The sequence below is a fragment of the Gobio gobio genome (genome assembly GCF_949357685.1).
Source record: "Gobio gobio genome assembly, chromosome: 8".
Taxonomy (NCBI): Eukaryota; Metazoa; Chordata; class Actinopteri; order Cypriniformes; family Gobionidae; genus Gobio; species Gobio gobio.
Window position 1 is genome coordinate 43,188,314 of NC_137114.1, and position 14,477 is coordinate 43,202,790.

Here is a 14,477-nt window from a genome sequence, read left to right on the forward strand (position 1 = left end):
TGTGAACTCTGATGTTCTTTAATATTGAGAACTTATATCGTCTTTGGTGTGAACGGCAGAGGTGGACAAAGTACACAACTTCATTAGGCTACTCGAGTGAAAGTAAAAGTACCACTGGTCAAATATTACTCTGTTACAAGTGAAAGTTGTTAAAAACTATTTTTACTTAAGTAGAAGTACAGAAGTACTTGCTTTTAAAAGTACTTAAGTATCAAAAGTAAATTTCCTTTTTTATGTCAATGCATTATTTTATTATTGTTGCATTGTTGTATAAATGCACGCTATGCCACGGTGGTTTAAGCCAGTCAGTGATGCTCCATCCGACATGCTAGCATACGACTACCTTGAACTAATTTAAATACTTAAAAGTTACAAATCTTTTTACAAAGCTGCTGTCACTCTAAGGCTGAATGCACAAATCCTACACACTGATACACATCCGATATTCCCCCAACTGTTTACGTTCACTTAAGACATAATCAACTTTGTTTACGTGAATACTTTCCAAAATGAAAATTTTGACGTGTATGGGTTTGTTTAAGTGCGAAAAAAACACAAAAGAAAGCTCTATTCAATACTCGTGCTCTGGCATCTCAGAGGCACAAAAAAACAGACTGAACTGAGCTCTTTCATCAGGCTTTTTCAGATTCATCCATATGTCTATGCTTCTATTTCTCCCAGACATTTACATTTTGCAACAACAAAAAAAAACTTTTAAAGAAGACAAAAAAATCATCCACTGACTTGCAAAGCTACTACAGAAATGACTTTTGACTTCGAGGACCTTGATAGAAATGTAGTGGAGTAAAAAGTACGATATTTGTCTTTCAAATGTAGTGAAGTTAAAGTAAAAGTTTCCCTAAAAAATAATACTTCAGTAAAGTACAGATACTCAAAAAGTGTACTTAAGTACAGTACTCAAGTAAATGTACTTCGTTACTGTCCACCTCTGGTGAACGGGCCTTAAAGGGATAGTTCATCCAAAAATAAAAATTCTGTCATTTTCTTACTCACAAGTCGCTCCAAACTTTTACAAATAAATGTTTTTTTGTTCTGCTGAACACAAAAGATATTCTGAAGAATGTAACCAAACAGTTGATGGACCCACTGACTTCCATGGTATTTTTCCATGGAAGTCAATGATTAGGCCTACACATATTCTTCAAAAATTTCTTCTTTTGTGTTCAGCAGAAGACATAAACTCATTACAACTTAAGGGTGAGTAAATAACATAATTTTCATTTTGGGGTGAAAGATCCCTTTAACTTGTCAGCCGGTTCTTTTAGTGAATAAAAAATATACAGCTTTACGATTTTCGACGTTTAATAGCTATTGTGAGTCGGTTCTTTTAAGTGAGTCAGCGTCTCCCGAGCGAATGACTTTTAAGAGTCGTTTTCTTTTAAATGAATCAGAAGAATGACTCGCACGAGTCGGTTCTTTGTAGTGAATCAAAAACACTCGGAGCGGTCGCTGAATTAATTTATTTTACTAAAGGTATTCCTTTCATTATCTTCGACTCTAAATTATTAATTCAAAGCTTTGCAGTTGCCTTTTTATTCATATGACAACTTGTAGGCTATTTAAAGACATTCATTATGAGTTATATAGGCCTAAATACAAAATTAAATGTCACCACTTTTTTTGTTTTTTGTTTCAATGTTTAACTCGCTAGTTAGGAGCCATTAGATTGCATTCAATGGTTTGAATTAGCAGAGGCCAGACAAAAGTTTCGCGCTCTTCAGTGTTTACCATAAGGGCACAATTGGCACGTGCCCGTCTGTGAAACGCAAAGGTGCGACATTGACAAAAGTTTAACACCTCGCATTCTGTGTCTCAGTGTCGCAATTGCCTCAAATTGTGTGCGTTCTGAAGCGTGCTGCTGCCTGGGGCATCGGCCGGTCAGAGAGGTTATCCACAGGGTGTGAGTGTTAATTTAAGTGCACTAAGATCGAGTTAGAGTGTTGGAGTTAATGGTGGAAGAAACGGATTTAGAGCTGGATTCCTAATTCACACAAGAAAAAGGAACACAAGTCTAAACGACTTTTGCTTACATAGTTGCTATTAGAGCATGTCAAATATGTGCAACACAGTCAATGCCAATAGAAATACCATTAGTTAGGCTACATCTAACCATGAAGTCTGATTATATTAAGGCAATTTAAAATATATCAATGTATTTTTGTTTCAAAGACACTTGCACAGGACAGTATTTGAAAATGGCAAGAAAGTACAAAATTATTTCTCATCTCAAACATTTTGTTTCCTGAAATAAGTTCTGCATCCACTCAATATTAAACAATTCACATTCATTTCTCTATAATTATTTTTTATTTACAAACAGGAATAAAACAGTGCACTTTTAATTAAAAAAAATATGTAAAAAATAAAACGCAGTTAAAAATGAAAATGTTCTGTTTATTACATTTGTCAACGTTTTTTCATGCATATTTGCAAGGATGCAAATTTTATTTGTTTGCATTTTTTAAAAAAAAGTGTAGTTGATCTTCTGCTGAAATACCAAATAAAACATTTGTTTACAACATTATGCATTTCATAGTTTTATTTTTTAAATGATTACTTTTTAACAAAAATTTAAAAGTGCAATGTGTTGGCCAGTTATTTTTGTTAAATAAAACTATGAATGTCTTTATTTGTGTGTGATCTCAGGATTTAGGTTCACATCTTGAGTGTTGAACTTAATATACAGTTTCTTCAGGAACACATTTAACTACCAGCGTATACACATAACAAATTATGATTATATGATATATATGAATATGATCAATCCTTTCAGCCTAGAAAATAAAATACCATGACATCACACGTCACACACATTATTATATGGTTTGTTTATTGGAGATATTCTGGGTGTTTCACAACATAAGCAATACAAAGAACATTCCACGAGTACATCCTCAGACACGATGGGCCATATCTCAAACAGCACCAGATTGAGTTGCTTCATTTGAGAGGTTCTCCTCAACACCTGCAACAGTATCACCACGACAAAGACAGTCTCGCTGGCAGCATGAACACAAATCCAAGGTTTCGCTTCGAGTGCCGTGCGCTGAGCGGACCTTATGGAAGTCTAATATCAGGCTATTGCCTACAGCATCAGTTATGGGTTTGAAATGGGGCCTACGTGATGGAAACAAGATCAGTTCTTCAGTTCATGTGGTGCTACGCAGTTCTTTGCTCTTGCGGAGACAAGGGAGCCATTGAAGTGGACAGGAACAAGTCCAACAACCCTGATACAATTTCAAATCATACATGATGGCACCCTATCTCTGTCTGCTGTCCGGGAAGTGCCATCTTCCACAGGAATAAAACGTCTTTTGGAGCCTCTCGCTCCTTTCCCAACCCCTATAACAAGGTAGCATCCCTTCAGTGTAGCTGTTCTTCCACACATGGCCTTCTGCTCCCATTCTCCCCTCCCGCCCACATACACCGTCCACCCGTGTGACTATGACCTTCATCTCAATGGCTGGTCACAGTCGAGGTTGGGACCGTTTCAGGTGGGTGTGAGCAGGACGAGTCCTCACTGCTGCTTCCGGGACCAGAAACGTCCTGCGATGCTCCCTAATGATATGCCCTGTTTCTTCTGTTGCGCAAGCTCCGAAAGTCTCTGTTCTTCTTCCTGCAGGTGCAAAAAAAATATGTGCGATATTAGCAAACACCACTTATATGGCATCTGACAGGGAAAAAGAAAATGTGATGAGCACCTGTGCAAGCTGTGCTTGTCTTCTTTTGAAAGCTTCAATGGGGTCTTCCTCAAGGGCGTAGTTCTCTAATACTGAACGCACATCCTCCACTCCGCTGATGGCAATAGCTGCACACCATAATACAAGGTCAATTGAATTGTACAAATGAACGACACAATCCGACAGCATCTATTTGCCCCACACATGCATACTCACTTTTAAGGAAGGCAGCCAAGTCATAGAGCGTGCGATCCTCCGAGTTGCCGTCCCACTTGCGTAGCGCCAAACCGTTGAAAGGCTGCAGACCGAAGGCCTCTCGCTTACAGTCCACCACAATGACTTTAGAGGTGTCTCTGTTCAAACAAGACACGTCCTGCAAGACAAACCGAGTCATTAGTGAATATTCGATTTATTAATACCACTTATTTGTTGTTGTTTTTATCACTGAGGTTACTTTGGCACCTCTGAGTCCAGACCTTAAATTCATTGAAAGTATTTGGGATGTTCTGGAGGAGACTTTACAGAGTGCAGGACTCTTGCGTTGTCAATACAAGATTGATGACATTTCCATCAAGGGGTGAGTTTGAGGTCTGGACTCAGAGGTGCCAATTCATGTGTGAAAAGGATTCTTCATGCTCCCTCCCAACCATTCTTTCACAATTTTAGCCGTGACCTTGTCCTCCTGGAATATGGCCATTATGGGTCTTCCTAAATGGTTGTTTAAGAAATGAAAAGCTACACACTCCATCAATTAAGGCCCTTTCACTCTGAATCGCAGACGAACGTAAAACGATTTATTGCCTTCACTCATGCACGATAGGTGGCTCCTCATGTATGCATCTCGTAGGTTTTCCCATTTGGCTTTAACCTCGTCCGAGAGAAAAAAAGTTTGGTACTACACAAACCATCATGGACTGTGATCTAAAGTGGATTTTGATTATATAATGGGCATACTTGCATTATTGGTCGTGTTTTAATAATAAAGCAAACGTATTTATTTGGCTTCATGTTTCATCTGTAGAAATGTTTCTCTGAGTTGTTCATGTGCGGAACCATGCAGAACAAGTCAAAATGAACACAACGTCGTCATTTGGAAGTGCAAGAGTTATGATCACATGATATGATTGACAGCTCTAGAGCGAATGGCTCGTAACAATAAATGACTCAGACACGCACGGAAGAAAACGACGCTCTTTCGAGCTCTTCAAATTAGGGATGGGCGATACCACTTATTTTGTTTTCGATACGATACCGATATTTTCAAGGCCAGTATCACCGATATCGATACGATATTTCTAAACTGAACTTTTAAATGATTCAATTAATTCAATTATTAAAATAACTAAGGCCCTGTCTACACGAAGACGCGTTTAGCTGTAAACGTAAAAAATGTTGTACCGTATCAGCGTTTCGTCCACATGGATCCGGGGTTTTGTGAGCGTGAATCCGATAATTTTTTAAACCGGGTCCCAGAGTTGATAAATCTGAAAACGGCACCCTTGCGTTTTCGTGTGTACAGCCAATCCGTATATTTTGTGAAATGATGATGTCATCACACCACATCCCGCACGTGAAAACTAGAAACGGATAAAACTACGGGCACTGGGCATGCGCACATCAATATTTCGTAATTTAATTCCTGTATTTGCATTATTGTAAGGGTAGGTTTAGGGTTGGGGTAGGGGTAGGTGTAGGCGTTAATAAAACACAATCTGGTAAGTAGCACATTTATTTATTGTTATTTTGTTGTGAGATTTTGCCTCACTTCCTACCATTGCTGTACCCCTTCTAGCCACAACTCTTCTAGCAACTTCTTCTCTGTTTTTAGTGTATTTCTGTGGCGGAATTACAGCGCCACATACTGGAAAATGAATTGAAGTGATAATCTATATGAAGAACACGTAAGAACAAATCTGTTCTCAGACACCGATGATAACGCTCAACATCCATTCTCATCTCTCTTCCGGAATAGTTTTCTTTGGTGTTTACACAGGTTTTCAAAAGAGCGCCTAAGCTTAAATCTAATTGGACGGCTCGTTTCATTGTGGGTCAACGAGGGGAAACATTTTTTTTCCCCTCGTTGACAAAAAACTCTGCGATTGATCGTGCCCGGTGTGAATAGCTCTATAGGGATCTATTGTTTTGATTCAAGAGCATTGTCGCTTCGTACATTCTAGTGAGTCCGACACAGACTAGAAGAAATTGTTGAATAAAGTCGTTATTTTTGTTTGTTCTTTGCGCACAAAAAATATACTTGTTGCTTCATAAAATTAAGGTTGAACCACTGGAGTCACATGGACTATTTTAACAGACCTTTGAAAGTGTTAATTACATTGCTGTCTATGGAGGGGTCAGAGAGCTCTCCGATTTCATCAGATGAACGAAGGTCTTACGGGTTTGGTACGACATGAGGGCGAGTAATTATTGACAGAATTTTCATTTTTGTGTGAACTAACTCTTTTAGGTTTAAAAAAAAAAAAACTAAACAAAAAACACTTGAGCTGGGTGGCACAGTAACGTAACTTCCAAAAACACCCCTTACCCATGGTAAAATCACTATAACCCTTGACCTCTTGCTGCTTATTGCTTCAAGAGGCCTGACATCTAGCCATCCAGTCTACTTATCGCAGCTATACATACAAATTGAGGTTAAATGTGACCTCTCACACCCCCGAACGTTTGTGACACTGATGTGAACCATATTTACACCTATGCATTTGTGGAGGGGTGCAAAGACTTAACACCAGCCCATTGCCCCCAGTGCTCGCTCTCTCGCTCACTCACACACACACACACACACACACACACACACACACACACACACACACACACTCCCTATCCAGGCCAGCTGTCTCAGTGGTGGTCCTACAGAGCAGATGGACAGGGACGCTGCACTCTCTCTATCACTGAGGTCATCAGCATCCCCCTGAGAGACTGAAAAAAGTTGCGTGTGCGAGAGAGATGGAGAGGCCCCGAAAGGAAAGCCCTCTTGACGGCGGCACACTCCGTAGCATTTTCAATAAATTACCCGCATCTGCTTTCCCTACGAGACACGCCCAAACCCCACCGGGAGAGCGAGTGTGTGTTTCAGTGTATTTGTTATTGAGTGTATGAGCGTGCATGTATAAATAATGAGATTTTTATGGATTATAGCAACACGGGAGCTTAATGCCGCCCAAAATCGCATTCAAAATGCGAAACTGAGTGATAATTAGTACGTTTATGTAGCTAGTGTGCATTTGATCTTCAGTGTGGGTGTGAGCTGTGTAACGCAGCTGGGCATAAGAGTGTCATGTTGCCGAGTCAAAGAGTCTCTTCAATTCCCCAGGTAAAACATTGGAGCACGAGCCGGAGGAAGCGTGCCGCTGACTATACGCACGCGCCACGCTATGCACCTGCCAATCAAAGCCCAGCCCGCCCCCCTATCTGTGCCGAGGACCTCAGCTGGGGGAGGGGAGTAGCATCTACTGGTGTCATATCTGTATGAAACGCGTCACAGAAAGGTAGGCCCCTATTTTTTTCCCTCAAATTCAGGTTTCTTCCATTTTAATTGATCTAGACTCTGTTTTAATGGTTAAATTAAAGGTACAGTATGTAACTTTGTTCAAAATTAACTATTTAAATAATGAGTCAATTAGGGCTGGGCGATATGACTGAAAACTGTATCACGATATAAGTGTTTCATGTCGGTCGATATCAATAATTATTGATATGTTTTATGACCCATTTAAAATAAGGACCAGGAGAAAAATATTTTACATTTAAACATTTTTATTTTGAACTTAACCTTCCTCTGATTATAATCCCCTCAGTTATAAAGGCAGAAATGTCAACACAACCATGGAAAACACTCAAATAATTCTAAAAGTCTAAAAATCACAATGAACACTAAACAATTATCTCTTAACATTAAGGTGCAGCGCCTCCGTTATTTCTTTGTAACTGTTACCGTTTAGATGTTTTGTCATAAGGCACTGATGCAGAGTAACATTACCTCTCCATGTAGTTTCAAAGGCTGAATCCGAAATCGCCCCCTATACTCCTAAATAGGGTGCTATTTGAGGGGACAGCCATTTGAAGTGTCCAAAACCATAGTGGACGTTATTGAGTGCACTTATTCTATCCCACTTTGTGTACAGCCGATGTACACACTGTCCGAATTCGCCCACTTGTTTTCATTCACTCCTTCAAGTGAACTGTATCAGTGGACTAAAGTAGGGAATAGTGATTGAGGGTTTAGGGGGCGGTTTCGGATTCAGCCAAAGTCAAGAATAGCACAACGACGAGTGCGTCGAGTATAAACACGTCCCCAAACGGACGAGGCGTGCGCACGCTGTCAGCGGAGGCTCGCACTGATGAGACAGACGAAAGTATAAACAAGGCTTAAGGTGGTAAAACAAGTTTGTGGTATTACCAGTCTTGCAGACGACGACTATGGTCTGGCTATGGTCAGATTATACAATCCAAAAAAACTGCCATACTGGCGAGTTGACTTGTTTTCCTGTTAACAATTTCCTCTCTCACTGGGGAACTCATTTTCCACTTATCACTCCACGCCGGTTCAGTTTACTGAAAAATGAATCCAACACAAGACAACGATATGGCGCAACCAAACTTGATTCAGTTACATGATTGGCTATTAGCCTGTCACTCCCTACATTGCTTGGTTACCAGAGAGTGAGTGCCTTTGTTCATGCAACCAAACTTGCTTCACAACCTCTGGTTTATTGAGTTTCTTCCGACGAAGAAAAAAAAGTATACATTTTTATTGATATCGATCACGTGTCTATCGCGATACATATCGTTATCGGTTTATCGCCCAGCCCTAGAGTCAATATATTAAGTCTTTTTGCCTTACCCTGATTCACTATGGTAAGCTTATTATAACGGTTTATATTTTAGACCGGAAATTGCATACATACGCTCCAGTTACTTTGATGCGTGTGTGGGAGTGGCATAGGTTAGCGGTCACAATGAGCGAGAACTGTTGATATGGAGAATGCTAAATCTCTGGAAAATTACCTGTTTAAAAAATAAATAAAAAAGCCAGATAGAGTGCTGGCAAAAGAAAACGCAACAGTCACAAAGATCAACACTGGCTTTTCAGAGATAGCGAGAACTGGTAAAGCAACAGTAACCTAGTCAACTTGAGATACATTCCATCTAAACTGATTATCTCTCTTAAGCCTAGTAGTGAATGTTAATGAGTAGAAGGATAACCATATTCATCTGCACAGTCACAGAGCCAAAGCACAACCAAAACAATGTTCTTCCGCAAAATGCATGCAGTTTTGTTTTTAACCACTAGAGGACGACGCACGTAAACAGTCCATGTTCTGGTTAAAATTTTTCTGGATTTAAACATTCTCAGAAACATTTGGGATAATGTAAGTACACACGTCAACAAAATATAAAACATTTTTCAAGTGGTTTTCGGATATTTTAAGCGAAAAATCGTACTTATTGGCGTATATGTGTGTACGTAAAACATGTGTCGTTGACGAAACCGCAGCACTCATTCACACAACATGCAGACTCATATTTAAATAGCAGTCTGTTACTCTTCAACTGACACACACTAGTCCCATCGCAATTTAAAGTTGAATGCCCTACTTTTGATTTATTCATCCCAAATTCTGTGATATTCCACGATTCAGTGCATTTTCTGCATTGCAGAAATCACAAGGCCCTACAGAAAAGCCATCCTGAGAAACTGAGCGCATTCATGAGTTTCATATAAATACCAGGGATCTCTTCCTTCATGCATCACTCAAAGCGATCAAGTTCATGCTGGCCCAAAATGCATCATGGCATTGTAGAATTTACTTTCGGTGTCATTCTTGTCACCGCCAGTTTAGTTCGTATCATATTTCAAGTTTTTATTACTAACTGTATTAGACATTCATTCTTGTTTCATATGCAGCTTTTAAAGTTTTTCCTTCTTAATTCTTCAGAAGGAAACTCATTCAACTTCATTTGTTTTCTCCTTCCCCCCTCCTGCTTCTGAGAGCCAGATGGGAGGTGAGGGAGGGGAGAGAGAGAGAGAGAGAGAGAGAGAGAGAGAGAGAGAGAGAGAGAGAGTGGGGTGAAGCAGAGTGAAATAAACGTGGGTTGGCAGAAGGTGGATGGAGAGAGAGTGCTGATGAGGGTCTGGTGGACAAGGCCAGACAGGCAGTGGTGAAATGTGACCGGAGCGAGGACCTATTGCACAAATACACATGCATGCACTCACTGCTACTGCTGTACGAGCAGCTACCAAGTAAGCGTGACCGTACGAATAGAAACTTGTCTCGATTCGGCACATTAACAATAATTAAGGATACCATTGCCGTCATGTAATATTCACTTAAAATTAATCTTAAAACACTGTTAAATAATGACTATTTTTCATACTGTACATTTTTATATTGAGATGCCTAAATTCACTTTGATTAATGATTTATTTTTATTTATTTATTTAATATCAGACATTTATCAGTTATCCGCTATGAAATAAAAAAACATTTCCAATTAGTTTGAAACCAAATAAAGTTTAAAATGTAAAATCTTGAGTTATAATAGTATTTTAACAATATGTAATCAAGAACACAGATACATTTTTGATTGTTTTATACACTGCCGTTTAAGTCTGAGGTTAGAAAGATTAAACAAAAAAAAAAAACTTTCATGCTCACAAAGGCTGAAATTACTTAATCCAAATACAATCAAAACAGTAATATTGTGAAATATTACTACAATTCAAAATATCTGTTTTGCTCCAGCAACATGTGACACTAATATAACCATGGATGCTAAAAACTGATTTGATGTGCACACTATAATGCAATTGTAAATTTGATCGTAAGCGTTAGATGTGCATTCATAAGCCTAATGAGGAGAGAGCTTAGGTAACGACGGACGGCCTAACGAAGGGGAAAGGGGGGGGCAGAAGGTTAATGAGGCCTGAGAAGAGAGAAGGGAGGAGGAGGAGAGAAGGAGGGGAAGAAACTGCCATTGTCTTGGGCTGTTGAGAAAAGAAAAAAGGAATAAGGACATAGCAGTGGGGAAATCAATGGGCGAACAGAAGGACGGCATGCAGCAGAGACACGGGGGGCATCGCGCCATAATGTTGCCCGGGTCACTCAGGAGAGGGGGCCCATGGGGCGGGGATCTTGAGCAATAAGATCAGCCCATACTGTATTACATTCACATGGAGGAGCTTTACTCAGAGCCATTCGTAATAAATGAGGAAATTAGCAAATGTATGTCACTACATCCGGATTGCAGCATGATAGCGGACACATTTTGAAACTATGAATGGGTTTCCCCAAGATGTGTGGCCTTTGCTGAGACCAAACTATATGCATCTGTCCAAGAAAACAAAGCATATGTTCCTACTTTTGGATAGGCGATAAAAAGATTTCAGAGTTTTGCAACATATGGCTCATCTCAAGTGATTTTGTGGCCATGTAGGGGTGAAATACCAGACGGCTGAATCTTACCGTAAGTGCCGGACACTGTTTACAAGAACAGAGAAGTGTCCTAAATACTGAGAGGGAGTTCTGCGTGATATTGAGAAGCAGATCTAAAGGCGAGCAGATTGTGAAGTTTACCTTAACGTGGTGGCCCTCCATGTAGCGCGTGGCATCCCGAAAGAGCCGGTACATCACGAATCCCTGAGGATCTATACTGTCGATCAAGGGGTACGCCGTCTGCCCACACACAAACACACAATGTTGCATTCAGGGATCATTTCTATGCACATTATGAGGTGTTGTACAATGAGAGTTATCCCTTAAGTGAAGATAGACAAGTTTCACAGACGGGGCTTAAGATAGTCCCAGACAATGATTGAGCGGTTTTAATTGAAAGCAACTTGCACTGATATATCTTTAAAATATGTCAATGTCGTTGTTTTGACTCAAGATCCACACCAGTAATGTTTTTTTCTCTAAGGCACATTTATAAAATCTACTTAAATGCCCTAATTGAACAAAGTCTAAGCCCCGTCTGTGAAACCGGGCCTATATTTACCCATATTACAAATGCTAGTTGCTCTAAAGTGTGGGCCGTTTTTTTTTTACAGTGCTGAAAAGCTGAATTGACTTTCGATGCATTAGAATAAAACAAAACAGCAGCAGCAAAAGGCCGTTCAATCAAAACAAGGCTCATTTGCATGACTTTACAAGTGTGTCACACCAACAAAACAACAACAGACACACACAAACACTAGCAGACTGAAGCTTAGCATAAAGGTCTCACTAATAGCATCATTTAGGAAACATTATATTTCAGCAGCACAAGAGACGTGTTTGTAGAATCAACAAATGCATAGGTGTGCCACCACTGTATCCAAAATAGCATCTATTGTAAGTGGGTTCAATGCTAAGCATTACCTTTCAACTGCAATTGAAACAGTGCATGCAAAAACAAATAACAAGCCAATCGCAATGGCATTATTGTGGTAAATAGTCATTGCTCCTCACCACCCTTGAGACTCACCATGCCTGTCTCTGATGTGAAGATGACTATCTCGTAGAGCGGGGCCAGTTGCTGGAACAGATAGTCTATGCCAGGCCTCTTCTTAAAACGCCAGCCTGTGGCCAACTAGAGGTGGCAGAGGGGATCCATAAAACATTAAAACACAAGTAAAGAGGTCAAAGAGGTTTTTACATATTTATTAGGCCTAACTGTATTATTTTATATCATATATTTTTTTTAAAAGCCAATTACGTTTCATTCTTTTAACTAGACCATTTGCAAAAGTTTGGGATCATTAAAAAAAAAAATTGTTGAAAGAAATTTATACTTCTATTCAGCAAGGATGCATTAAACGGATCAAAATTGACAATGTTACACTTTTTTTTTATTTTAAATTAGGGCTGGGCGGTATATCGAGTTTGTACAATATATCAATATTTTTTTTTAGAAATGATACGGAATGAGGCAATACCGTTTATATCGATATACAGTAGATTTATACGAGCGCATCTGAAAAATAGCGGAGAATGAGCTGATGCAGGGAAAGTGCATGATCCAATTTGTCCTAAACATGACGCATACTTTATATTAAGGGCTTCATGTGCGCCAAACAGACGGAGCCCAATAGAATAGGAACTCAATAATTCTGACTAAAATATACATCTAAAATATTTGTTGTTGGACAATAAATGTGCCATATGTGGAATTTTAAACCTACAAATTTTTATGAACGTGACAAATCAAATATCGGCTAATATGCTTTTGTTTTTATTTTCATTTTTAGTTTAGTGAATTTAAAAACAAAATTATTAATTTTGTTTTTAGATTGTAAGCCCCCTTTTTGCACATAATATATCGCATAGCCTGCATTACATTCACTGTATTTGTTTATAGCCTTCAAACATTGTTTTTAGGACATCATTGGGCAGGATGTGAAATAAAATTATTAAAATAAATACAGATTTTTTTTTTTATCCAAATAGAAAAACGTAGAAAATACCGGGATATATACGGTGTATCGCCATTCAACCAAAAAATATCAAGATATGATTTTTTTGGCCATATCGCACAGCCCTACTTTAAATAAATCTTTTCATCAAAAAATCCTGAAAAAAATGTATCACAGTTTCCACAAAATATTAAGCAGCATAAATACATTTTAGCATTGATAATAGTCAGAAATGTTTCTTGAGCATCAAATCATCATATTAGAATGATTTCTGAAGGATCATGTGACACTGAAGACTGAAAATAAAGCTTTGATCACAGGAATACATTACATTTTATAATATATTCAAATAGAAAACAGTTATTTTAATTTGTGATAATATTTCACAATATTACTGTTTTTAATCAAATAAATGCAGCATAAGAGACTCCGATAAAAAGATAACCCCAACTTTTTGAATGACAGTGAATATATTTTCCAGTGCATTTATTTCAATGCTATCAGTTCCTTGCTAAAGTGAAGAAAAAATAAAAAAGGAAATAATATGTAACAGATTTTTGCCGATAATCTGCTAAAGCAGCCCACTGCTGGCCGCCTTATGCCATTGATGGCGTGGTTCGCTAATAGATGATGTTTCACATTTCCTGAACTCAAACTCTTTAGGCGGCCCATCTGGAATACGTTTATAAATAAACATGCTCTTAGAAAGTCTTTCTCAATCATTTACTGGAAGCCAGGCTATTCTGATCATTAGTCTGTAGAAAGGCAGCAAAGCTGAAAGCAGCATTTCACATCAATTGATTGTGTTAATATAGTGTAGACGTGCCGTTATATGGCAATACGATATATCACAATACTGAACATGCACAATATTATTATCGTGGTCACTACAAAATACTGTGAATAATTATTTATTACGAATTATTCCGATTTTTAGAATGCATTTTAAGAATACTTTACCCATCTGCCGTTTAAAACGAACAACACGTGAAAGAGGAACGCGCACTGATGTAAACAAGCCCAACGAGCATGAACGAGTGAAGGAGATGCGCTGAATGAAAGTGCATATTCACTCTCTGACAGCAGATGGCGCTGACGGAACAGCAGAAATAAAGCCGTTTCACCGGAAACGTCACAATGCAGACGCTACTAAACAGTATCTAAATGTTTCAAACAGCCATTCAAGTTTTCTGTATTCGCTATGGTGCTCATCACATAGCCAAATACTTAAAACTTAAAGGGATAGTTCACCCAAAAATGAAAATTAGCCCATGATTTACTCACCCTCATGTCATCCTAGGTGTATATGACATTCTTCTTTCAGATGAACACAATCTGAGTTATTACAAAAGTCCAGGCTAATCCAA

At 38.8% G+C, this 14,477-nt stretch overlaps 1 protein-coding gene across 1 annotated transcript in view; it reads right to left on the bottom strand.

Annotated features, from left to right (window-relative positions):
• Positions 1-2,333: 2,333 nt before the first annotated feature.
• The window catches only part of timm50 (translocase of inner mitochondrial membrane 50 homolog), a 45,855-nt gene continuing 33,711 nt past the window's right edge, over positions 2,334-14,477 (bottom strand). Inside the window, exons 7-11 of the mRNA XM_079824627.1 lie at positions 12,183-12,287; positions 11,294-11,392; positions 3,918-4,074; positions 3,723-3,829; positions 2,334-3,637 (exon numbers count right to left, since the gene is read on the bottom strand). Coding sequence (XP_079680753.1) covers positions 3,539-3,637; positions 3,723-3,829; positions 3,918-4,074; positions 11,294-11,392; positions 12,183-12,287 — 567 coding nt within the window. The 3' untranslated portion in view covers positions 2,334-3,538. The remainder of the gene's footprint in view (positions 3,638-3,722; positions 3,830-3,917; positions 4,075-11,293; positions 11,393-12,182; positions 12,288-14,477) is intronic.